This window comes from Gossypium raimondii, chromosome 10 (genome assembly GCF_025698545.1).
Source record: "Gossypium raimondii isolate GPD5lz chromosome 10, ASM2569854v1, whole genome shotgun sequence".
Lineage (NCBI taxonomy): Eukaryota > Viridiplantae > Streptophyta > Magnoliopsida > Malvales > Malvaceae > Gossypium > Gossypium raimondii.
The window spans coordinates 44,713,246-44,740,329 of record NC_068574.1 but is presented as its reverse complement, the minus strand read 5'-3'; the positions used below and the strand labels follow the sequence as shown (position 1 = coordinate 44,740,329).

General features: G+C 33.9%; 1 protein-coding gene across 1 annotated transcript; it reads right to left on the bottom strand.

Annotated features, from left to right (window-relative positions):
• Window positions 1–23,799: 23,799 nt before the first annotated feature.
• Window positions 23,800–24,243, bottom strand: LOC105775523 (agamous-like MADS-box protein AGL80). Its single transcript, XM_052622484.1, has one exon. The coding sequence runs from the start codon at window positions 24,241–24,243 to the stop codon at window positions 23,800–23,802; it is 444 nt and encodes a 147-aa protein (XP_052478444.1).
• Between the last annotated feature and the right edge of the window lie 2,841 nt (window positions 24,244–27,084).

Here is a 27,084-nt window from a genome sequence, read left to right as displayed (position 1 = left end):
TTTAACGTAGAAAAACCCTCCAAAGAGGATAAAAAATCACGGGCAAAGATAATTTTACTATAATGGCAAAAGAACGAAGAGTACAAAAGATGGAGATAAAAACTAAACCCGAAAACCCGAAAAACAAAGAACCCTCAAAACGTAAACACAAAATTCTCTGAATGTGTTATGAGTTCTAATCTAATGGGTGTCATATTTCTAAGATTGTAAAAGATCCTATTTATAGGCTAAATTAGTAAGTCAAATAAACTATACTAATAAATGTTAAATATATTATACTAATAAATACTAAATCTTCTAGAAAGAAAATATATTTTTGTTTAACTTGACTTGCAAGCAATTTCTTAGAATTTGGGTCACACAACTCTAACAATCTCCACCTTGACACGAATTCTTTCAACGCCATCTTTGCCAAAACCCGCCATGGGCCTATCTTGAACTATGCAGGGAATTAACTGAGTCGAATCTATGCTTAGAAGCTGGAAGACTTCTAGCCTTCGACTTATGCACTGCCAAATCAATACTAACCCGGGTCTGATTTTCACGAATACAGTGCCCTAACTTTTCAAAACCTGCATCCAAAAGAGAACCTCTCTTCAACGAAACGGCCATACCTTTTTCCCTCCTATGACCAAGTTGCCTCCGCTCCAAACGAGTTGACTTTTACTCCGTAACGGATGAGGGTTGTCCGATTTCACCAGTCACTGTAGAACCTTCCAGAATATAAAGACTGCCAGTTCTTTTATCTTTTAACAAAACGAGAGCTCCACGAGATACTTTAATGTCGCTCGACTCGATGTTGATTTTACATCCTTTCAAGTCTAAAATACTCAAGGAGATGAGATTCTTTCGTGAATCAGGTACATATCTGACATTTGAGAGTGTCCTAATCGTCCCATCGTGTATCCTAATTTTAACAGTACCAATATCGATTATTTTACTAGATGAATCGTTTCCCATGTGCACAACTCCACCTTCAATTGAACTGTATGTGGAGAACCATTCTCTATTGGGACACATGTGAAAAGAACATCCTGAATCTAGGATCCACTCAGACGTAAGTTTGGAGTTATCGCTCGTTGACACTGACAAGAAATCATCACCGCCTTCATCGACCAAATTAGCACCAGCTACATCTTCCTCGTTACTCTCAGTGGCTCTTTTATTTCGCAGTTTATAACAATCTGCTTTGACATGACCTAACTTTTTACAATAGCGACACCTTTTGTCTCGTTTCTTTGATGCTACCAAAACGGAAGCTTGTCTATCTGCTTTGCTATTCAAACCAAACTCATTGTCGAGTTTGTCTCTATTCAAGAAATGACCCTTTACATCTTCGAACGAGAGTTTGTCTCTGCCATAAATCAGGGTCTCCCTGAAAGACTTGTATGAAGAGGGTAAAGAGCACAATAATAGCATAGCTTGATCTTCATCGTCAATATGAACCTCAACGTTCTTTAAATCATTTAAAAGAGTAATGAATTGACTGATGTGATCTCTAAGAAGCTCACATTAGTTCATGCGAAACGTAAATAGACGTTGTTTCAACACTAAACGGTTAGCCAGAGACTTAGTCGAATAAAGAGTTTTTAACCTTTTCCACAAGGCGGATGAGGTCTTCTCCATCAATACCTCCTGCAATACTGTATTCGCGAGGCACAAATGGATTGCAAACAAGGCCTTTTCATCAAGCTCTTCCCATTCTGTTTGATTTAGATTCTCAGGCTTTTTCCCTGTAACAACCTTTTTCAAGCCATTTTGAACTAAAATTGCCATCATCCGAACTTGCCATAGATTGAAATTTGTCTCACCATCGAACTTCTCAATTTCAAACCTTATTGCTGTCATATTTGAACTGGCTGATCTATGAAAATTGAACTAGCTCTGATACCACTTGTTAGGCTCGTCCCGATTAAGCAACAAACAAGTAAAAATAGAAGAAGAAATTGAGAAGATGAACACTCAAATTTAACGTGGAAAAACCCTCCAAAGAGGATAAAAACCACAGGCAAATATAATTTTACTATAATGGCAAAAGAACGAAGAGTACAAAAGATGGAGATAAAAACTAAACTCGAAAACTCGAAAAACAAAGAACCCTCAAAACGTAAACACAAAATTCTCTGAACGTGTTATGAGTTCTAATCTAATGGGTGTCATATTTCTAAGATTGTAAAAGAGCCTATTTATAGGCTAAATTAGTAAGTCAAATAAACAATACGAATAAATGCTAAATATATTATACTAATAAATACGAAATCTTCTAAAAAGAAAATATAATTTTGTTTAACTTGACTTGCAAGCAATCTCTTAGAATTTGGGTCACACAACTCTAACAATAATGCTTAGAATATTGAAGACAAATAAAAATAATTATTTTTTACGATGCTTTGTACGCAGTTTTTTACTGTATATTTACATGCTTTCTTTGTGCGCTATAGTAATTCACTTATTTGCTTCACTGTTTAAGTGATTCTGCAAAATTTTAATGCACCTCTATTCCCTCAAGTTTTGTAATAGGGATTCAGTGGTAAGGGCTCAGAAAGGCTATTCAAACTCTCACTGTACAGATCAAAAAAAGTTTTCCCAAAATTCCTTTTATACAACCGTTATTTCTACCCCAAACCAATGAATCACAAATTAAAGTCAAAATTAACAATTTTTATTTTTTTTTAAATTATAAAAAAACAAATTCTCTCAGCTAAAAGAAATATAGGAAGTAGATGTTGAGCTTGCAAATCTAAAATGAGGAAATCATGAGTTCTTTTAATAAAAAAAGAAAATATGGAGTCAGAGATGAACTGATAAAGCGATGAACAGTGCATGTAGCAGTGATCGGTGGTGCATATAGTTGTTCTTAAAATTGGCTTTTTTGGGTTCTTGAATAAAGAACAATAAAAATATTAGGAAGATGGAGAGAGAGAATGAGAATAGGAACAAGCTAGAGGGAAGAGAGATGGAGAAAAAAAATGGAGGATCAAAATGGCAAGTGAGAACGGGCTTTTTTAAAACCTTTGAATGACTATACTTCATTAATGAAGTTTGATGATTGAGCAAAAAAAAAAAACCCAGAGAGATGAGGAAGATGGAGAGAGAATGGGAACGGGAACATGAATAGGAGTAGGCTAGAGAGAAGAGAAATGGATAAAATAGAGGATGAAAATGTAAAGTGAGTACAAGCTTTTCTAGAACCTTTGAATGACTCTACACCATTAATGAAACTAGATGATTGAGAAAAAAAATTGAGAGATGAGAAAGATGGAGAGGCAATTGGCAAGGGAGGAGAGCATTGAAAAAAAGATAATGGAAGAATAAATGGGGGATCATATGGAAGAATAATGGAAGAATAAAAGGTTAGGTCAATTTTTTTCAAAATTTACTTGAATAGGTCAATTTTGGGGAGAGAGTGTGAAAAGGTATCCCTCAACGGATATTGCAGGAAAACACTTTCCTGCTCAGTCAGCAAGTGCATCCAACTGGACACATTTTTTTATTTTCTCTTCCTGATCGGTTTAGGGTTTGTAAGGTTTTGTTTAAGGGTTTTTTACATTTTACATTTTTAACTTTTTTTATATATTCTTTAGGATTTTTTTATAATTTTTATATTTTAAAATATAAATTTTGAAATTTAAAATTATTTTGAAAATATTAAAATTACCCGTGTAATTTTTTTTAAAAAAATTTTGTGGAGAGAGATCAATTTGTCAATTTTCTAAATTGACAGTGACCCAAAGGGTATTTACACTAATATGTTATTCAAATTGTAAAATTCAACTCGAATCGAACTTGAAACTCGAATTACTTATTCGAGTTAATTTAAATAAATCGATTCGATTAACTTGATATTCGATTTTTTTCGAATCAAAACAAGTTTTGCTCACCCTTAAAGAAACGAGTAAATCTATTAAAAAACATGCTTGTTTTTAAAAATATTATCTCGAGATATCTGACCAATTTCGGGGTAAGGGGCAATTTTGCAGGGGGTTGACAATGGGAGAGTGAAAACGCTTCGAGGAGGGTGTGCTTTCAATTCCATGTCAGTTGATAATGCGTCCAACTGGGCACGCTTTCAGTGTATATTTCTTACATGCCACTGAAAGCACGCCCTCTTGGGAGTGTTTTCACTCTCCTATTATCAACCCCTGCAAAATTAGTCATATATCCCCGGAGTCCCGAGATAATAATTTCAGCTTAGGCAGGTTTTTACGCTTTTTTGCATAATTTTAATTTAACTTCAACTGTATAAATCAATCGTTTTCAATTTGGAGACGCCATAAGGAAAAGGCAATTTCAAGTATAATGTTTTTGTTTTAGACATATGGAATAGATTATTTCGTTGAAATGAATGGACGAGTTAATGCTGTTGTTTATTACGATGGTGAAATTCGTGATACCGACATTAGGGTCATTTTTTCATCGAAATATACAACACAGTTGGATTTGAACTCGAGCATATAGTTGTTCGAGCTTTGTGGAAGAATTAGGCAGAAAGTCAGCGGATTAACCCAGATGAGAGTATCATCATTTAAATATAGATATTTAATGTTAGTGGATCGTATCAAATATGAGGTTTTTGATCTCAAAGGCACAAGGGCAATGGAAGCAATGGTTCAGATACATATTACTACTGGATCACTAATACTCAAGTTATATGCGGAGTTTCACAACATAGATGAAGGCAGTTGGAGGTCGACATTTGTTCCAGTTTGAGTGTTTGGAGCAGAAGAGGAAGCTGAGAGTCCAATGGCACGGTTGTGCGGTGAGTTCATGGCTTTGTTAGAAAGCTCCCATTATGATATCTAGGGGTGTTCAAATGGTCGGTTCGGTTAATACCTGAACCGAATTACCATTAATTGAATTACTTGAAATGTAAAAATCTTTAACCGTTAATCGAGTTGAAGTTTTTTCAAATACATTAACCGAACCAAAATATTTCAGTTAATTCGATCAGTTAACTAAATTAATCAAAATTTATATGTTTTTTTATCTTTTGATTAAAATAAGTATAAAACATATAATAATTACATTGCTAATGTTCATTTTCTTGTTTTGAATAGTTCAAAAAACTTTAAATAGAGGTGAAAACAACAAATAAGACATTAGAAACACTACATAAATCTTTAAAGTTAACAACCAAACAAAAAAGTCTTTGGCTAATTGGTTAATTCAATTAATTACCTGATTTTGAATCGAATTAAATGATAACTGAAATTCAAAAAATTAACTAACCTCCGATTGAAGTATATTCAGCCATTGACCGATTAACCAAATTAGATCGTTTGATCAATTAATTCAGTTTTAACCAAACTAAGAACACCCCTAATGATATCCCAGAGTCATCAATGGGAAGACATTCATCGGTTTTAGCCCTATATTTCAACCGCAATAGCTAGAATGTCTAGTAGACAGGGTTTGGCAATAACCAAGAATTTAACACCTTGACACGACACTCTGTCAGTGGTTTTGATTTTACCTACGAGAGGCTAATGTTCTACGCCGGGAACACTTATAGGGATATGAAATCAAGTTCCACCGGTAGGCAATCCATAGGTGATGTTGGTTTTACCGACAACTATACGATAATGGATGATGAACTCCCTACAACCTCCACCAGTGAAGGGACATCTAACCTTGGACATGTTAGGGGCTAAGATGGAAGAGGGCACTAAATCTAATAACTATCCAATCCGAGAGCTCGGGCTGAATGGTTCGCAAATTGTATTATTTTTTGAACCATCCTCGATTCTAATTGAATCAAAAGATGGAGGTTCAGATGGTGAAGGTTTAGATAAAGCTTCTAAAGAAGATCTACGAACCTTCGACCCACATGCATAATGTGGACCTCTGAACAGAAGGAGGGTTAGAGTTTCAAAAACTCTCACACAGAATGGCAGACCATACGAGTTCTTCATTAGATGTTGGTAATTTAAAAACGGGTAAGAAGTTTTCCTCTAAAGATGCTTTTGTTGTAGCAGTGAAGCGATATTACATAAAGAACAGGGTAAACATCTATGGTGTTAAATCTCAATTGGAGAAATTTGAGGCCAAATATACACTTTGAGACAACAGATGTCCATGGAAAATCATGGCTTTTGTGAAGAAAAAGACAAGGTTGTGGACCATAAAGAAATATACTATTCTGCATACATTTGTTGTTACGAGTATTGCGTCAAGATCGTGTGATATTTGTGGTATTGAATTCCTATTTTTAACGCACTTATGTTACTGCAGGTATTACACAGGATCACCTGAAATTGGATTAGGAGACGACCGTGAACATAATTTTAGCTATGGTGAATGCAAGTCCTAGGATTATCGTGCCAGTTTTAATTGCAAATATTCGTAGCCAGTACAATTACACACCATCATATCGCAAGGCGTGGGTCGCAAGACAGAAAGCCTTGGAGAAGATGCATAACAGGTGGGAATTGTCGTACAATGATTTGTGGCAGTGATGTGAAGTACTACATTGGTACGTACCTAGTTGCATATATGGACTACAAATAGAGCCTGCGTATTACAACGATCATTTGGTCTATGGATGTCGAGTGTTCCATTGTTTCTTTTAGACTTTTAACTAATGTCGAGAAACATTTCGGTACTGTAAGCCATTGGTACAAATCAACGAAACCTTCTTGTACAGGAGATATCAACATCGGTTATTCTTGGTTCTAACACTGGATGGTAATAAAAATCCTACCAATAGCCTTTGCAATAACACTAGGATAAAAAATATACAATTGAGATTTCTTCATGTCTAATTTGAGAAGGCATGTTGTCCCCCAACCCAATATACACATTATCTCTGATAGAGGAACCAAAATACTGGTCGCAATTGAATGATAGGGAAGTCTTTGGGACCACACAGACCATATGTATTGTTTAAGACATGTGGATGCGAACTACCACGGATGACAAGAATTTGAATCTCAATGTGCTCAAGTAATTAACATGGGTATGTATTCACCACTATTTCAATTGCCCGATATTGAAGGGTTTGCTAGATGTAGATATTAATGGATAAACCATTTACTTTCCTCAACTGGGTACGAGCTTGTCCAACATCGTTTTCATCAAATGTTGGAAAATTTGCACACCATCAATCGCAACAGTGCGAACAACCTGTGTTATTTCCAAAGCGAGTGGAAAAATATGAAGGGTGGTCATGTTTGGTGCGAGGGCATTACAAAAGAAATTAGATAGGCTATAGAACGAACTGTATGCATTTAGTGTGTCACTCATGCCCAAACCTATCGTTTTAGGTTACGAATTTCGATAGACCCAACCAAGGTATTGCTAGTGGAGCGTACCGTGTAAACTTAATACGACGGACCTACGACTGTAGAAGATTTGATGCACTTTGTTTTCCATGTGCACATGCAATTTCAACATTTTCCTTTATACGTTTGGATTGCATGAGCTATGTGGACAAAGTGTACAAACTAGAGAACATGTATAACATGTAGAAATATGAATTCCCATTGGTCTCAGATGAAAGTACGTGATTGCCAGTATCGAGCGCTCCTTTCAAGTTAGTACCAAATATTTCATTGAGTCAAAAACTAAAAGGTCGACAAAATTCTACTCGGATACACAATAATATGGATATTCGGGAGATGACAAACCTACCAAGGTATTGTGGTTATTGTAGAAAGCCAAGGCATATAAGGCCATCATGTCCACATTTGGAGGATTTGAGGACAAGACCTTGTTAACCAAATTATTAATTGTTTACAAGAAATTTATTGATTTATTGATTCTTAATTTTTTGGTAATTTGTAAATATCAGTTTATTGTAATTCATGCGCTGTACAGAACAATACAAGAGAAAACTTTGTTCCATTTTTCTCGTAAAAACTGGATCTCTGCACAAATTTTTAATATTCATATAAAATGACCGAATAAATCTTAACTTAACAATGGCAATGACAACATCAGTCAATTTTGATTTAAAAACAATATTTATTTCAAAACATTTCATATCCAATATTTGTGTCATCAAACCGAATGTGTGCTACAATGGGATGGTCGTCGATTACGAGATAGGTTTCTTCTTCATACAAGCTATGGTTCCAACTCCTCTTCTTCTTCTTTATTTGTATTTGAGTGCAGTGTGCTCTTTGGTTACTATCATGTCTCCTCCATTCTATGAACAAGTGGTTGTGAAGATGGTCCAACTTGGTATTTGTGTATAAGTGTATTGTGTCGCATACACTAGTGGCCAAAAATATGGACTTGTCGTCTGTGCTGCAAACATACCCGAAAGATACGAAAGTGGCAGAAATGTCGAATGCATTGACATGTAATATGATGGGGCGGAGGTGGTGGTGCAAAAAAAAAAACTCGAGGACGGTGTAGAAATAGGGAACTGTGGTGCAAAGAGTGATGCTTGTGTAAAAAAATTGGGTTAGTGAAAGCACTAGAATAAGTCGGGTTATACTCACTGAGGGGTGATGCGACCATCAGTGCCTCTTTTTGTATTGCTATCGTTGATGGACTCACCTCAATAGCTGGTTTAGACCTTGGATTCCTAGGCAATCGTTGTGGCCTCCTCGTATGACGTTGCCTACCACTCACCTCCTCCGATAGTAGATATGGCTTACCATGGTGTCTAAACCTAGCATGTACTTTGGATCATACGCTAATTCCTGAGTGATAATGAGTTCACGATTTGGTATAAATTTGTACTTATGGTTTTAAATGTTGATATGTTTCTTATGGAATTTAGGAAAATTTTCATCGGTTCTCCCCCGCAATTTGATATTATGTAGATCTTTCATGTCTTGGGGTGCGGACAAAATTGTTTGCCTACACCTAAACTGCCGCATAACTTGATCAGATTTGTGCATCTCCACCATAGCATACACTACCAATGACACCTACACGTGCCATATGTTGGGATTCACTAAGAACTTAGATGAGATGCATGCTTGAATTCTCGGACCGGAGTATGGTGTCCATTCAAACTATAGTACAATAATAATTGTAATTATATACTTACTATTAAGTTTTAAATCAATTACATCAATATTATATAATTGAAAATTTTAAAATACTAACCTTCACTTTCGATCGTTGATCTAAGATTAGTTGTATATCTTTGAGCTTATCCAATAGTCCCACGTAACTCGGGCCATTATTCCACCTATTCAAATAAGATGTTAAAAAAAATTCAAAAATTTAAAAATTTTATCATGGTTACTATATTATCGAATGAATTTTGCCTTATTATGAGTGAGAATGTATAAGCATAGTCAAATTGAGGATGTAAAAGAGGCAACCGATACCACACCCATGATTGCAGTAGTTATATACAACTATCGATTTTAATTTTGTATGGTTTCATCACCGAAACATATCCCAATATAACGTCGCCAACATAACTGACCCCCCATTGAGTCGACCCACTTCTCTAAAGTCCACGAGTTGTAGTAGTCACCTTAAATGGACAAGGTTTCACGATTTATCAGGCATTGGAAGACCCTTGATAATCCTAAGGATGTATGCCCAAGCGTGTTGTTCTCTTTCAAGTGGACTCGATCCCACATCAAGCTCGTTGAAATTTATTTTCAACCAATTCATATATATCCGAGCACCAAAAATAATATCTGGAACCTTGCCTAACATTTGCTCGCACACAATTAACCTAGTCACTACCGATCCATCCACCGGTAACCCGATCTGTAACTACAAGTCCTCAAGTGTGATTGTACACTCGCCGCATAAAAGATACAATGTGTGTGTCTCGGGTCTCTATCTTTCCACCAATTCGCTAACAAGTGTAGGGTCCATTTACACCCCCTACCCATACGAGCCATATATAAAAATCATGCATATCTCAAGTATGGTTCGATTAAAAATGATGGATGAGCAAATAGATTGAGAATATGTGTCTCCAAAATCCAATCTTTCAGCTAATTATAAAAAAGCATACAAAATCTTAATTTTCAATATAACAACTTAATAATTAAATTAAACTTTATTAAAAATAATAGAAATTTTTTCTTACCATTTGCAATTGAACAATCAAAATGCGGTTGCCATCTAAACAAATAAGAGAATTTGCCATTAAGAATTTCAATAAATACGAATAAAAATTGTAATACAAAATTAATTAAAACCTTAAAACAATTTTAATAAAAATCGAGTGAACTGAGAGAATTAAGTGAGAATTAAGAGAGAATTGAGAGTGAATTGAAAGGAGAAGCGAATAAGAGAATTTTCCATTAAGAATTTCAATAAATACAAATAAAAATTGTAATACAAAATTAATTAAAAAAACCTTAAGAAAATTTTAATAAAAAATAAGAGTGATATGAGAGAATTGAGTGATAATTAAGAGAGAATTGAGAGAGAGTTGAGAGTGAATCGAGAGAGAGGGAAATTTGGGTTTTAAATAAGGAAAAGAAGATAATGTTGCCGGGGGGGGGAGTCGTTGGAATTCAATTGTTTGGGAGTATCCGTTGCGGGGTAGCTGTTAGGGAAAATGCATCTAGATGGATGAGCTTTGCTGACTGAACAGGAAAGCGCATCCAGCTGGAAGCATTTTCTTACAAAATTTGTTGAAAACACGTCCAAGACTGAGCAGAAAAGCGCAACCAACTAGAAGCGTTTTCTTACAAAATTTTCTGAAAACGCATCCAATTGGACGCGTTTTCACACACATATTCCAAAATCAGCTTGTTTCGGTACATTTAAAAAAATTGACCTAATCCGATAAATTTGGTTAAAAATAAACATTTATGGGTAATTCACCCAATCATATGGAAAAGAAATAATACATTATAATTTTTAGTATTGAATTATTAATAATTTAATATATTAAAGAATTAAATATAATATTTTAAATATAAGTTTAATATTTATGCTATATTTTAGTTAATAATTTTTTGAAGCGTAGTAAATAATTTATTTAATTATATATATTAATTAATATAAATTAAAATATTATTTTATGTAAGGGTGAAATTTCCATTTTCATCTATTCCTTATGTATTTCATTCAATCGAACCAAACTATTGTTATACTTATTTTATTCCTTTACACATCTATTTCATTCGTACATAATAGCATTACATTTCAACTCTATTCTATTCCAATGAATCAAATGGGGATACCCTATTTAATTGGCAGTGCCAATGGGTAGGGATAGAAACGGGGCGGGCAAAAATCCAAGGCCTTACCCGAAACTTGACCAATCTATTTCGTCTCCGCCTAGATCTCGACTCCGATCAAGTCAAACTAGACCTAAATTTAATTTAATTATTTTATTTTTTATTTTGAAGTAAAATGATTACATTTTTAATTGTTTTATTTTGAAGTAAATATAAGTATTAGTTTTAGTTTAGACTTAAAACTTATATATATCTATTTATTGAAAGGAAAAAACTTAATATATATTAGAGGTATTTTTGTAAATATCTTGAGGTCAAGCAAGGCGGATTTACCCCCAAACCTGATCTCAACCTAAGCCACCTTGAACTTGATTTTTCAAAAAAAAAAAATCTGACCTTAATAGATTGAGTTGGTCAAAACCCGTCTGATTCTATTTTTTTGCCATCCCTACATAAAGACAAGATATCTTGCTCCACCACAAAATCATTCTAAGAGGTCATAGAAGAGAATGAATTAAACCTATGGACCACATTAAAATAGTCAAATTCAAATATTATTCTCCACCCTTTTCCCTTGCCTTTAAGGCATGCAATCCTTATGGCCAAGGCTTCTGTCAATTCCATCGAAGCAACGTAAAAAATCACATTCCATACATCAATGATATTACCATCACTATATCAGAAAATTCTACCAATTCGAAACTTACTAGAATGTGGATCAAAAGATGCATCAATGTTTGTTTTCACAGTCAAAAGATTAGGAGCTGTCCATCTAGAAGCATGCGGTTGTGCGACTCATTGTGTAGCCGAATAAAGTATTTAAAGATGAGAAATCGAACAAAGCATCATTCCAAACTTCAATAGGATATGGAGACGATTGCTCAAAAAGAAACTGGTTCCTAGTTTTCTAAACATGCCAACAAAGTAGGACACTAAAATTTTAGAGCAAAATGAATCTAAAGAAGGGAATGAAGTGGAGATACTTTTCCACCAATCTTTGAAGATTGAGAAACCTTCATGTCTTGCTCTATAATTGAATCCGGATGCACCCCACACTGCTTGAGCAAAGGGACAAAAGAATAGGTCTGTTCAATAGCCTTGAGTTTCTCCCCGCATCTTGGAAAACTTGAATATCCATGTAAGAAATGAAAGCATAAATTTTCCTTAGTTGCTAGAGCATTATAACACTGTTTCTATAAGAAAGGTTTCACTTTGGGTGCTACATTTAATTTCCAAAGAATTTTCCAACCCACTTCCTATTCATCAGCACCAACATTAGAGGGATTAGAGGAAAAAAATATTCGTTTAGAGTCATCAAGTCATCGATATCCCAATATAAACAATTAGACCATAAATTGTAAAAAATCCCCCACTAAAGAATCTTTAGTAGCCATCAGCCCAATAAGAATTTTCATAATGGCTTTGAATTGCACTTGTGAAAAGAATTCACGAACAACATCTTGTTTCCAAGCATAAAGTTCATGATCAATGATATATTTAATGAGGAGAGGTCCATCCCCTTAAAATGGGATCCGGGAGGTGATGCAAAATTTTTGGAGCTTAGACACTCATTTATCATGCCAAATGTAATGCTCTCAACGTAATCTGATTTGTCCGATCCAAATATCAGGCGTTATGCTCTAGTACGGATGTAACTTAATCCTTTACTTATTTGTTTTTATATAAGTTTTATCTATGAGTATGATAAAGGTTTAGACTTCAATTTAAAGTTTCTTATGAGTGTAAAATGTATGATTTTAGATACAATTCACGATAATAAAATTTTCGTATTAACTACTTTAATTCTGTAATAACCCGTTTTTCGTGAAATCAGAATAGTAGTTTTGGGACCACAAATCTGATGAGTAAATTATTATGTTAATGTTTATGGAATGTTAGTAGGGTCGAATAAAAATTTCGTTAAGAAATTTTTACGTTTGCATGCTTAATTAAGTAAAAAGGACTAAATCGTAAAAAGTACAAAAGTGTAGTTCAAGTAGCTAAAGGTGTTAAATAGCTATGAAACTTTAAAACGAAAGAACTTATATGTTAATTAGATCATTCGAGAGGTTAGTGGATGTATATGGCTATGTATTAATGAAATTTTGGTGTTAAATAAAGATTAAATTTGTAAATTAATAAATTAACTTAAAACAAAAATAATGTAAAACAAGGTATCATCTTTCTTAAGACTTTTCTTCACCAAAAATAAAGAAAAAAACCTCCATTTTAGCACCTTGAGGATTCAACTAGCAATGTTCTTGCATGTGATCATTTTTTAGGTTAGTTTTTAATGATTTTTATGTTTTCAGAATCGTTGTAGCTTAATCTAGCTAGCTTGGGGGTCAATTTGCAAAATTGTTAAAAATTGAGGATTTTTCCATGGATGTTCTTGCATGATTTTTGATGTTTGATGGAACATTATGAGTTCTTGTTGTTAAATAAACAAGTTTTGTAAATAGATTTTTGGTGAAATTATTATTTAGGGACTTATTTGTAAAAAATGATAAAATTTTATGTTAAATTCATGAAATGATGATTTGTATGAGTTGGTAGATGTCCTTAGTGAATTTGGCTTGCATGATTTGAGGATGAAATTGCTTAAATTAGAATTTTCGAGCTTAATGACTAAATTTTAAAGAAGTTAAAATGTTAGAGGCAAAATTGTAATTTTACAAAAATATGAATTTTCGAATGAATTGAATAGTATAAGTATTAAATGGATTTATTTTTCCTATTTAGATCAAGATAGACCTCGTACGGATCATGATTAAATAACGTTTTAATGTTATATTGATCAATATATTCATTTATATTTTCCATGAATTAAATGGGGGAAATCCAACCATGTTACGATGAATATCGAGCCCCGTTTGAGCCTTAGGAATACGTAGGATTCAAATGACATGTCATTAGGGTTTTCATGTATCGGGTGTTGGTCTTGAATGTCCTACTGATGGCTGAGGTCTTGCTTTTGTTGTGAGTACTCTACAGCTTGTGTGAGCAGCATCATGTAGCTTACATTCCGATCTACAGTTTGTGTGAGCAGACCCATTTCTCAGCTCGTGTGAGCAACGATGTAAAGGAAAAGGAAATGTTACGACTATATGTTTAGCATATTTCGTGTGAGCTTTCCTGCGTATTCGATGTTATTCTAAATGGTTCAACGGGCATGGAAAGGAAAGGAACGGTAAGTGTTCAAATGACTTATGTCATGAATCTATGAAAATGATTAAAAATGAAATGTTCAATGAAAGTATACTTATGTTCATGAAATTGATTATTTCAAATGAAGTTGTTCATGTATAATGACTTACCTTATGTTGATTCATGTGAATTATGAGTTGATTCACTAACATGTGTTGTGGATGATGCTTAGGCTTGTGGCAAGCTTATGCTTGGATTGTATCATGTTTAATTTTAAGTGTATGCATTGAAATGGTAAGTTATTTTCATGTTTTATAAACTTACTAAGCATTATATGCTTACGTAGTTTTCTGTCCTATGTTTTATAGATAATTGCAAGCTCGATCGGTTTGAAAGCTCGTCAGAGATCTATCACACTATCTAGCGATTATATCATCAGTTGTTGATGTTTTGACTAAGGTTATAATGGCATGTATAGGTGGACTTGTGTTTGAATGTTAGTTGATAAATTTGGCATGTATATGTTATTTTGGTTGATGTACTTTTGGTGCTTTTGATGCCTTGTTGGTATGTGTTAATATGGCTAAGTTATGATGCATGAAAGGTATGAATCAAATGGTAAGTTATGTGAAATGCTAATGGTTATATTTGAGGTATGGTTTGGTAAAAGTTGAGTAATGCGTAATGGTAGAAATGTGATCAAGTATATGCATGATTGGTAAGTTTGTACATTTTCTTTTGAGGTGCCTTGTATGGCATATTGGTTATATGATAATGGTCTATTGAATTGGTCATTTTTTTGTATGTTTTGGTAAGATTTTGAGCCTTTGAAGTTGTGTTCAAATTTTGTTTAGGTAGAAGCTTGAAATGGTGATGGAAGTGACTTGATTTTGGCCAATTTCATGTACACATGGCCTGAGACACGGGTATGTGGCTCAGCCGTGTGCGACACATGGCCATGTGACACTACCATGTGTCCCCTATAGGTTTTACGGTTTGCAAGTTAGATAGTTACACAGCCTAGCACATGGCCTGACACACGGGGTTGTCGCTTCACCGTGTGACCCAACTTGAAAAGTTACACGGGCACGAAAATGGGCTAGGACATGACCGTGTGTCCTTACTTCGATTGTGTCTTAGCCGTGTGAGTCACATGACCTGGCCATACGATCGTGTGACCCCTGCAGTTCAAATTTTCTAGCTTTTTCATGAAGTTCCTGATTGATTCCAATTTAGTCCCAAATTGTTTCTAAAGTGTTTTTAAGGCCTCAAAGGCTCGATTAAGGTACGATATGCATGTAAATGAGTCATTATGCTATGATATTGTTGATGTATGATATGTATGTTTTGAAGTTACGTTTTTATGATAATGCTTCGTAACCCTAATTTGGCGACGGATACGGGTTAAGGGTGTTACATTTAGTGGTATCAGAGCTACAGTTTAGTCAGTTCTCGGACTGAACGTAGCATGTACGAGTTTAGAAATACATGCCATTATATAACTTGTGATAGTGTGATAATTCCTGACTCAATTTGAACTATGTTTTCATATAGATATAATGTCATCTAAGCAAGCCGATTCCGATGAGGTTGAAACTAACACACAAGCCTTTGTTCACGGAGCAACGTCAAGTGGTAGTAGGCACATGCCATTATAACCAAAATTAAACACCCGAAACTACTGATAGAGCCGATGTATAGTGTGATATAGCTCTGAAATGCTTCCAACCCGAACAATCTTCCGATGCACTAAAAGACACGGAAAATAACACAGAGTTAGCATGTAAGCTTAGTAAGTTCATATAATATAAAACACAACTTACCGATAGATACATATTAGGTAAGATAAACATGGCACAATCCAACTATACTTGGCCAAAGCTTAATCATGTACGCCAGACATGTTAGCTATATTAAACATATAATAAGACATTTAGAACATGGATGAACACAACATTTACTCATGTAGCATATACATATATCATCCATTTCTACTTTCAATATACCATGTAATAACATTTCAATGTAATTCACGCGTGTCCCTATAATAATCTGCATCGAACTCTTACCATTTCGTTTCAGAATAATGCTTGTTGAACCATTTAGAATACCGTTGGATACCCAAGATAGCTCATACATAGTGTGCTAACTCATATAACTGTAATCTATCAAATCCTATACGTGTATGCTCACATGAGTTGTGAATAAGAATGCTCACACGAGGTGTGGGTCGAAACGTAGCTATACGATGCTGCTCACACAAGCTGTGGAGTATTCGTAACACATGTCGGACCTCAACCATCGATAGGACATTTAGGACCAGCACCCGAATCATGTAAACCCGAATGACATGTCATTTGTTCCTACGAATTCGTAAAGTTCAAACGGGGCTCGGTAATTACCGTACACTGTTGGATATGCAATCGTGTATACTTATGACAATTCAAAACTCGTACATAATTCAATGTAAAACATATAAACACAATTTACTCACACTAACTTACCTCGACGAGTATACATAGATAAAGCCATACGAGGTTTATCTTAATCTAAACGGATAAATTTAACTAAATTCAATATGTAATTTATTAAATTTAACCCCAAGTCATATTTTAGAAAATTATCAATTTCCCCTATACTTTTAATTTGTTTGCAATTTAGTCCCTAGCTCATAAAAATAGAAATTTATGCAATTTCACCACAACCCATTATAGCCAAATATCATTTAGGTCCCTCAAAAGCCATATATTTCATTTATTTTACAATTTCACCATGTAAAAATTTTTATATTTCAATCTAGTCCCTATTTGATAATTTCATCAAAAACCTCTCAATAAAATTTGTTTATCTAACAACAACCATCCAATTTCTTCTATCAAACATAAAAAACAACCTATATTCATTCATGGCAAAACCCTAATAGTTTAACAGTTTAACAAATTAGTCCATGGGCTAGCTAGATTAAGCTACAACGATCCCGAAAACATAGAAATAATTAAAAACGGGACAAAATATCTTACCAATCAAGCAAAATAAGTATGGCCGAACTGTAACACCCCAAACCCAACCTAGGAGTTATGGCCGAATCTGGCGGTGTGACATTGAGGTGTTTAGCGAAAATTGAACTCGTCGGTAAAAATTCGTTTCTAGGTTTAAAAACCCTTTTATTATTATTTAACTAATCATCTATAAAAAACGTTTACCTTGTTATCTGCTATTGTTATAAAAGGTTGATCTAAAATCGCGAAAGCTTTTGAAAACTCTAATGTTTAAATTTTGTGTCTTGAAAAAAGTAATTATTTTGAAAATTCGTCTTTTGCTAAATTAGTAGTTTAAAATAAGTAAGCAAAAGCCCAACTAAAAATTTAAACAAACATAAATGGCCTTATTAAATAAACTAAACCCAACACAAACTTTAATTTTAAATAAAAGCAAGTGTAGCACAGCTGTAGTTGTGTGGCCACCTCCGAGTCCCTCGTAGCACCAACCAGCCTACAACTGGAGATTACCTGTACAGTTAAACAGAGGGTTGAGTTTACGAAAGCTCAGTGTGTAATCGCCTAACAAGCAAACAATCAATTAAAGAGTGGATAAATGCAGTTTGGGCCTGAGCCCATTACAGTAACAATTCAGTGCAGTGTGGGCCTAAGCCCTTTCCCGTAACAGTAAACGATTGGGCTTGAGCCCATCACAAAGCCAGTAATCAGTAGGGCCGTTGCCTAATATCAGTAATATTATCAGTGGGGCCTTAGCCCATAACAGTAACAAATATTAGTCATGCAGTGAATAATATGTAATATCATTAATCGATGCAGTATCAGTACAAAATCATTAATCATTACAGATATGTAGTTAGAAATCCTACCCAATCCAACCTCTACACATAACTCCGTTCTGCCAAACACATCATGTGGGGATAAAGTCGACCCACCCAGCCAGATACACCAAGATTAGCACTGGTTGTAGCACTAAACAGTATTGCAGCAAAGCTGCAAGTAAAATAAATGACATATAGCCATCAGTAGGTCCACAGTCGTCTTGGGTGACCTGTGCAACCTTATCAGTACGGTACACTTCCTCCAAATATAACAACCCATCCCCATGCAATATATTGTGGCAGACACACCAAGATTAGCACCGGTTGCAGCACTAAACAGTATTACGGCAAAGCTGCCAGTAAAATAAACGACATATCATACCATACGTGTATGCAAAATGTCATGCTCAATCATAGTCATACATATCATAGAGCAAATCAGTCATACATAACATAAAGCCATAACAGTCATTTTACCCTATGGGGGTATTTCGGTCATTCTACCATATGGGGGTATTTCGATCATTCTACCCTATGGGGGTATTTCAGTCATTTTACCCTATGGGGGTATTTCGGTCATTTTACCCTATGAGGGTATTTCGGTCATTTTACCTTATGAGGGTATTTCAGTCATTTTACCCTATGGGGGTATTTCGGTCATTCTACCCTATGGGGGTATTTGGTCATTCTACCCTATGAGGGTATTTTGTTCATTCTACCTTATGGGGGTATTTCGGTCATTTTACCCTATGAAGGTATTTTGGTCATAATAGTGTAAATGGGCCCAAGGCCCTTTACTCGGCCCAAGTGGGCCTACACGTTCGTGCGGCCCGTTCAGCCTAGATTTTGCCACGGTTATAAGATCTACACAACCCAATCCAAAATTTGCCACAAATCGTGGATTTCATCCGTGAGGGCCCACAAGCCCATTGAGCCCACACGGCCTATTTCGGCCCAACGTGGCCCATTACGGCCTCTACAGTTTGTCACCTATGATTCGCCGGTTTAGCTTTCTACATGAGCGATCGCACACTCGTGTGGTCTGTGCGCCGTATTTCAGCTTTTCGGCTTTTGTCGTTCTACAGTTACAGTGGGGTGGTTACACACCTGATGCGATTTGCGGATACTCTTTGTTCCGAACACTCTTATTCTGAAAATCATTGATCATCGCACCCTTGGTTCCCAGGCAATGTGCCAATCAACCTCGACCACCACTAGTTAGGAATTGAAGCAATGCAGGTTGGAGAAAGCGACGAAAACCTTGAAAACCTCACCGATCTCCCATTGAGAACAAGGAACAAATAAGATGATATACATCTATCCGCAACAACAACCTCCTCAAATCCCAATATTCTCTCCTCAAATCTCTCCAAATATGCTTCCTCAATTCTCTCTATGACCAGTTCAAACTCCATTTAGCAGTATTTCAATCCAACTCTACCACCCACACGAATTAGGCAGCAAAAGAAATACTCCCTTTCTGATGCGCCAGCACTCGAACCTTAGACCCCATGTACACTCCACACGCCCCTTACCACTAGACCAACAGCTCCTTTGTATCATATTTTAACCACAATAATGTAAGAACCTACTATTTAGATCCAAGGATTTTATTCACTTAAAATAAAATTTTTGCATAAGCTAAGGCTTGAACCCTTGACTTCTCAGACACTTCCAAACACTCCTAAATCACTTAACCACTGAAGCAAACATTCATTTATGTCACTTCCTTGCACAACTAAATAGTTGCAGTCTCCTAACTGTTCCCTTGTTCAAAACCTATTTCTTCTAGGCCCAAAATTCGGGGTGTTACACGAACCCTAGCTGTGGTTTTTCCATGTTTGAATCGGTTGAAGTGTTTTTGTGAAGAAAATGGACATATAATTCTTATGTTATTTTATCATTATTAATTATTTTACCTTTATAACCTTATAAAATATTACTAATTTCAAAAATACCATGGCAACACATTCCACTATCATCATTTATGGTCTAATTACCATATAATGACTTAAAATTTAAAGTTCTATAGCTATTTAATACTTTTAGCTACTAGAACTCAACTTATGCACTTTACGCAATTTAGTCATTTTTATCAAATTGAGCATTTAAACGGTAATATGGTACTACTATCATGTTGTAGGCAACAAAATAATAAAATAAATTTTTTGACTTTGAATTTGTGGTCCCAAAATCACTGTTCCAATTTCACTAAAAGTGGGCTGTTACAACATTAGAAGAACTCGCAGGGAAATTCCTACAAAAGTTCTTCCTCGACAGATGTGAAGCAGGTGCAAGCTGGGTGTACCAATTCAACAAGAACATTGACTAAACTAGAAGATCAGATGAGCCAATTGATGAGCATGATGGGGGATATAAAAAGGCAAATTGGCATAAGTATTCCAAGTAATACAAAAAATAATCATCGTAGAGAAGGGAGGGAGCATGTGAAAGCAATAGTACTCCGGTCGGGTAAAGTATTGAGTAGCCCAGAAAACCCATCTCCGGGGTAAATATGAAGAATACTGATGATCTTAAAGAAAGACCCTTAGAATTTGAAAATGAACTAGAGTCAGAGGAAGTAGTTGCACCGACAGTTCAGCCAAAGATAGAAACAACTAAACATTCTACCGTTGCAAAAATATTGTTCCTTTCAAGACTAAAAGAGAAGCAAAATTTAGATGAAGACGAGTTTATAAGCTTTTTAAACTTGTTCAAAATGTTAAATGTTAACCTGCCTTTGATTGAATTAATTAAGATAGGGAGCATTCATTTTACTAGAGCTCTATGTAACCTAGGAACTAGTATACTTTTTGAAAGTACACCTTTTAAAGAAAAGTTACCTGTACGACAAGAATCCTCTATAGAAATACCACTTCAGCACTTGCCCTAAATTATTCCATAGACCCTTCTATATAAACTTGAACATTTTACATAGATGGGTCCTCTATTGAAGAAAGAGTAGGAGGAAAGATAGTGTTAATTTATCCAGTAAGTCATGAGCGACACTACTGTTTCATTTTATCATTCCTAGTAACAAATAATGTTAGAGTTAGCTAAATCCATAAAAGTCCAACACTTGAAAGTATTCATCAATCACAACTCGTAACAAGCTAACTTCATAGAGAATACGATGATAGGGATCCTACAATGGTAGAATAGCACAAAACTCTATGGAGTTAGTTACAACACTTCCTTCTAGTTACTTGATAAAAAGAACCGTGAAAAAGATAAAGGCAAAGTTGATATGCTCTCAAAGATTGCTCACATTGTGAAAGTGGGGTATCGATGAAAGCTGTTGATTGAATAAGTTTGTAAGTCAAGCTACAAACGCTTACCCTCCATCAATATTGTTAGTTTCATAGATTGTTGGATGAAACCAATCATCGGATTTCTAAAACACACATGCAAGAAAAAGAATCAAGAAAAATCCTAGAAAATAGAAAAAAAATTCTATAATATATGTGTTTATTGATGGAATCCTTTACAATAAGTCATTTTCCTAGCCTCTGCTACTCTATATCTAGAAGAAGAAGTGTGTCCTTAGAGAAATCCATAGGGGAGTCTACGAAAACCATTTGGAGGGTAGAGCTTAAGCTTAAAAAGCCTAGTGGTAGGGGTACTTTTGGCCTTTAATAAAAGTCAGCACTTCTAATCTGGTTAAAAGATGCGACCGATGTCAGAAAGTTGGCAAGTTACCAAGACAACTAGTTGAGATGTTAAAAAATATCTTCAATCTGTAGCCTTACATGTCTTGGGGTTTAGAATGTTGAGTCCATTTCTATTGGTCACAAGGAAGCAAAATTTCTTATTGTTTCTTGTTATTATTTTATGAAATTTGTAAAAGTAGAACCCATTAAAATCATCACTACAAGTTTTGTAGAAAGTTTTCTCTTAAAAAATGTGCTATGTGGATTTGGAATAGGCAGACAGTTAAATTTAGCACTCAATATTTACATTTTTTTCAATTTGGCCCTTTTTCTTTTTTATTATTATTATCTAAATTTGACTTTTAGCATTTCAAATAGTTCAACTCTTGTGGCCTAACAAATCTTGTGGCTATCTATATGTACTTCAATCTAAGAAGACACTATTTATCTCACATCAAAAATAATTCAAAATTATAAAATAATTCAAAATTAAAAACTACATAAGTTCATAAAAATTCAAAAATAATTAGCATAAAGTATCGTTGATTGCCACTTGAGTTGTCATGCTTAAAATTTTAACATTTTAGTCACTATTTTGTTAACAAACAACAAATACTCTTTTAAGAGGTTGTTGGTATAATTTAACTATTTTAGAAGGTTGAGGTCAAATTTAGCTCAAAAATAATAATAATGAAGGTTCATGTATGATTTTGTAATTTATCCTAAATTAATATCTTGTTTTAATAAGTTTATTGTATACTTTTAAATTATTTATATATTCATATAATTTTATACAGGCTTTTAAATTCTAATCAACTCAAAACTCCAACTCATTTAATCGAATCCAAATAGGATGATCCTAACTTAAATTGACCTAAACTTGAAATGACTTAAAAGTAACCCCAATTATTGAAATTAAAAAAATCCAACCTTAGCTCTCAAAATGAAATGAAATAAAAAAGTTTTGCAACGTGAATTAATCAATCCAAATTAACCTAACTAAAACAAATGTGATATGTTCAATACTGTCTAATTTTTTATCATATTTTTAAAATTTATACAAGTTTTCAGATATATTTTCAACCTTCGAACATAAAAAACATAACACAAATATATGATTGAAAAACACATGAGTACCATAAAACGAATTACTAAAATGTATTAATTCCAATCTATATAAATTTATATTATGTTGAATAGAAAAATAATATGAATACCAACCAAACATACATCAAACATATAGTTTTGATCCCCATAGAATAAAAAAAAGTCACAACAAATCTAGTTTTTCCATTCCTTAATTATCCTCATTAGTTTTAATCCCTTCATTCAGTTGTCTAAAAATAATAAAACATCTTCCTAGATTGCTTTATAGCATGCATTAAAGATAGCTTTTATGTATTGTTATAGGAACTCTAATTCTCAAAATTAGCAAATAAGATCTAATCTAACTTATGAACTTAAAATTTTCTTCATTAAAGTAATTGATTGAATCATAGAAAAATTTAAAAGATAAAAGAAAAACTCAAAATTAGGAGAATAACATAAAAACTCTAAATTCAAATAATAAACATGATGTTTTAATCCTAAAAATTGAAAATCTTATATGTGCTTTATTTCAAGCGAAAAGATTGTGATTTGTGACAAAAGTTCAACAAACACAACACTATCCTAACATGAAATGATAGAATACTTTTGGATCAAAGACCAAAATTGAAGCAAATTGATAAATCAAATTAAATCTTATTTTTCCCAAGGGAAAACAACATTAAACCAAAGGTCACTGTTGGGATTGATGTTGTCACAAAACTGGAACATCATCTCATCGACTCCCACATGAGTTTGAGGGTTGTTGTTATTGCTCACCAGCTCCATGATCCATTGTTGCCTCTGTGTTGGATCCATGTTGTTCACATCTGGTTGCACAATGTCCTCTGTACTTGTCCTCAAAATCACTTTAGGGGTTACCATCGTCATAGGTGGTAGTGCAACAATGGATGAAGACGAGGATGATGACACCTCTTGAGGATTAAGGGGTGCCTTAGCACGTGTAGCTATACTCTTGTCAATATCACTCATTTTTTTTATCGAGAAACAAGTTGATATCACTCAAGGCCCCAAAGTTCAAACCATGGATTACCCCTTTGCCACAAATGTTATTGAAAATGACCTGGGTTATCTCCTTTTCCCAGTTTTCCTTACAATGGTTTTTTAGCTGCTCAACTACTTTGGTGATCTTTTGGGAGAGGAAAGTCTTTTGGTCCAACATATTCTTGCTTTTCTCCATCTCAGGGATCATTTCGAGCTTGGAAAGAACTTGTTGGAATCCAATAGAGAAAGGCCAAACCTCGGGTTGGGACTTATATGGACTGTACATGATAGCACAAGTGTCAACCCCATAAAGGGTTCTCATTTCACTCATTTTTTTTGTCAAACCCTTCATTCTGTTCTTGTCGGTGGCTTTCCTTGCTGAATCGTTGGTGATATAAGCAAGCTTAACCTTCTTCCTCGTCATGGCTTTCAGATCAAAAGGGGATATTGGAATGGTTTCTTTTTCCTTTTCTTATGTATTTCTTTCCCAAACAAAAAATGAATGCTTTATATAGAGGTGAAGAGAGTGAAAATCTTCTCAAATTAAATAACAATAATAGCTAATAATTTTAGTATATAAATGGGTTAGGTTTTATTTTTTTATTTTTTCAATGATTAAATTTTCATGTAAATACATATATATATTTAGTCATAAAATGGGGTCATATGTATTACAAAAAATTATTACTTATTTATATGAATCTTATAATATCAAATAATTTGGTTAGTTATAAAATGATAAAATGAATTTTATCATTTATTTATACAAATAATAATTATTATATATACATGTATATATGAAAGTGACAAATATATAATGTGTATATAAGATTAGCTATGGGAGATCTTGATGTCAACCTCAAATTGTAAAAGATAAAATAAAATGCAATTGTTGAAGCTATAATTATATAATATCAAATATTAAAACGATTAAAAAGTGACTTTCATTATCATGAATATATACAAATCATGCAATATAAAAATATGGTGCTAGTCCTTGTACAAAAAAAATCATAATTAGTTTATGCACTTATAAAGTCAAAATTAATTCCAACTTTATTATTTAAAATATTAGTCCGATAATTAAAATCGTAAGTATTTTCCATAAATGATTATCAATTTGGCAAGTTGATTAAGTTGTCCTCTTGTGACGTGGTATATGATTGACGGAAAATAGCCATGTTAAGTTTATAACTTTTAATGGAAATTACCAACAATGATAATGATAGGACTAGGATTTTTAAATTGAAAAGTAAAAGGATTGAATTTTTAGCTTTTAAAGTACGAGGCTAAAACTTAAATTTGATAGAAGTAGAGGGACTAATAACATATTTTATCCATATTTTAAGAAGAATCATTAATATTTTATATATTAATTTATAAATGGCAATGCAGGATAAAAATAACACATGCATAAGTATATAAAAGGCAAGTGTTCACACATACCATACATGCATTTACACCATGGCAATGTTTAGTTATTAATGGTAATAAAGTATATAAAAACAAAAGAAATTATTTTCAAAAAAATTATTTTGGAAAATCTAAAAAGGAAAAAATAACATTATAATACATAAATAGTATGTAGTAGTTATATAATTACCATGTTAGAGTTTTTGGTATTTAAGTAGTGTAAATTCTTAACTAAGAATTGTAATAATGTGTTGTATTTTTTTTACAAATTTTGTAAATAATTGAATGTTATGACAAAAAAAAAAAGAAAAGAGAGATGATAAGTATGCGAACTAGACTAACTATAGAAGCTTTCTTTGCTATCTGAATAGCCAAATTGTGTAAACCGTGAGCCAACGGTTGGTTGAAAAGAGATGTCGCAATCATTTATCTTTTGCTAATGTTGCACCACGAAGAAGCTCAGATCTCCAATTAAATTCAATCCCTAACACTAACATTCATCAACCTTGCATACTTGCAATTATCGAGATGGAAGCACTGGGTTGATCTATAGATCCATTTTTACGTAGTATATGTTGGTCGATTTGTTTATTATTAGCTTCCACTATATTTGTAGCTAAACAATTGGTTTCAGTGTTTTTATAATTGTCTCTCAGTACCCTGTAATTCTTGTACCTTAATGTTTCGTTGGGTCCAATTAGAAATACCGGGCATATTGGAATAATTCCATCTAGAGGATATGTTACAATCAATCCAAACAACCCAAGCTAGAGTTGTAATCGAGCGAAGCCGAGCTTGAATATTGTCAAGCTTGAGCTTGAGCTCAAATTTCTAATTTTCAGCTCGATACTTAGCTCGAGCTCAATTGAGCATATATTTTTAAGCTTGAGTTTCACTCTAGATATAATTGAGCTACTGAAGCTCGAGTTCGATTAAACTCGTTCACCAATTTTTTTGCTCAAGCTCAAGTTTATTGCAATGATTAAGTTTAGGGTTAATAATATATATTAAGGCTAATATCATGATTTAATTATATAAAAAATATGAAAAGCTCGATAAGGCTCGCAAGCCATTCGAGTCAAGTATTACTAAACATGCAAACAACCTTCTTACTCAACATAAAAAAAAATGTCTACTTCAACTAAGTCTACTATCATCATTAAACCATTCCATATGTTGTATTAACATGTATTCACCAAGCAACTAAAGAACGCAATACTAATGTCAATATCAAGTATCAAAATTAACCTCATCCAAAGTCCAAAAACAAGTTCAGTAACTCAAAAGCCTAATCCAAAAATCGTAATAATAATGTAACTATAACCCATACTTCCTTTACTCATAATGTTCAAAGAATAAAAGCCACCTACTGAAAACTATTACCTTGCTACGATCACTTCCTTGACCGCTACACTCACATAAAAAAAGCTACTTATCTACAAGGTATTATTTTGAAGTGTTAGCTTAAATAAGCTCAGTGAATGTCGGAACAACCGTAAAGCATACACAACATCATAGGTTAAGTAAGAGCATACTAAATCACATTTACAACCATATTTTCATCAAGTCAAAATAATGTATTCATGCTTCATTAATTCATAAAAATAGCATATACTCTCACATACAATTACATACAATATAACTCATATATATAATTCTTTTAATGATAATTTGACAACATGAGATTATGAAACATAGAAGTGGGCTCTATCACCAGAAATTGAATAAATGGATTTTCATCACACCAATGACTCAAAGAGTCTAACATATCCCATAAGTGTAGCATAAAGCTAAACACTCTCCAACACACCAACATGTCCTGATGAATGGAGCTTAGCTCAACATTCCCTTA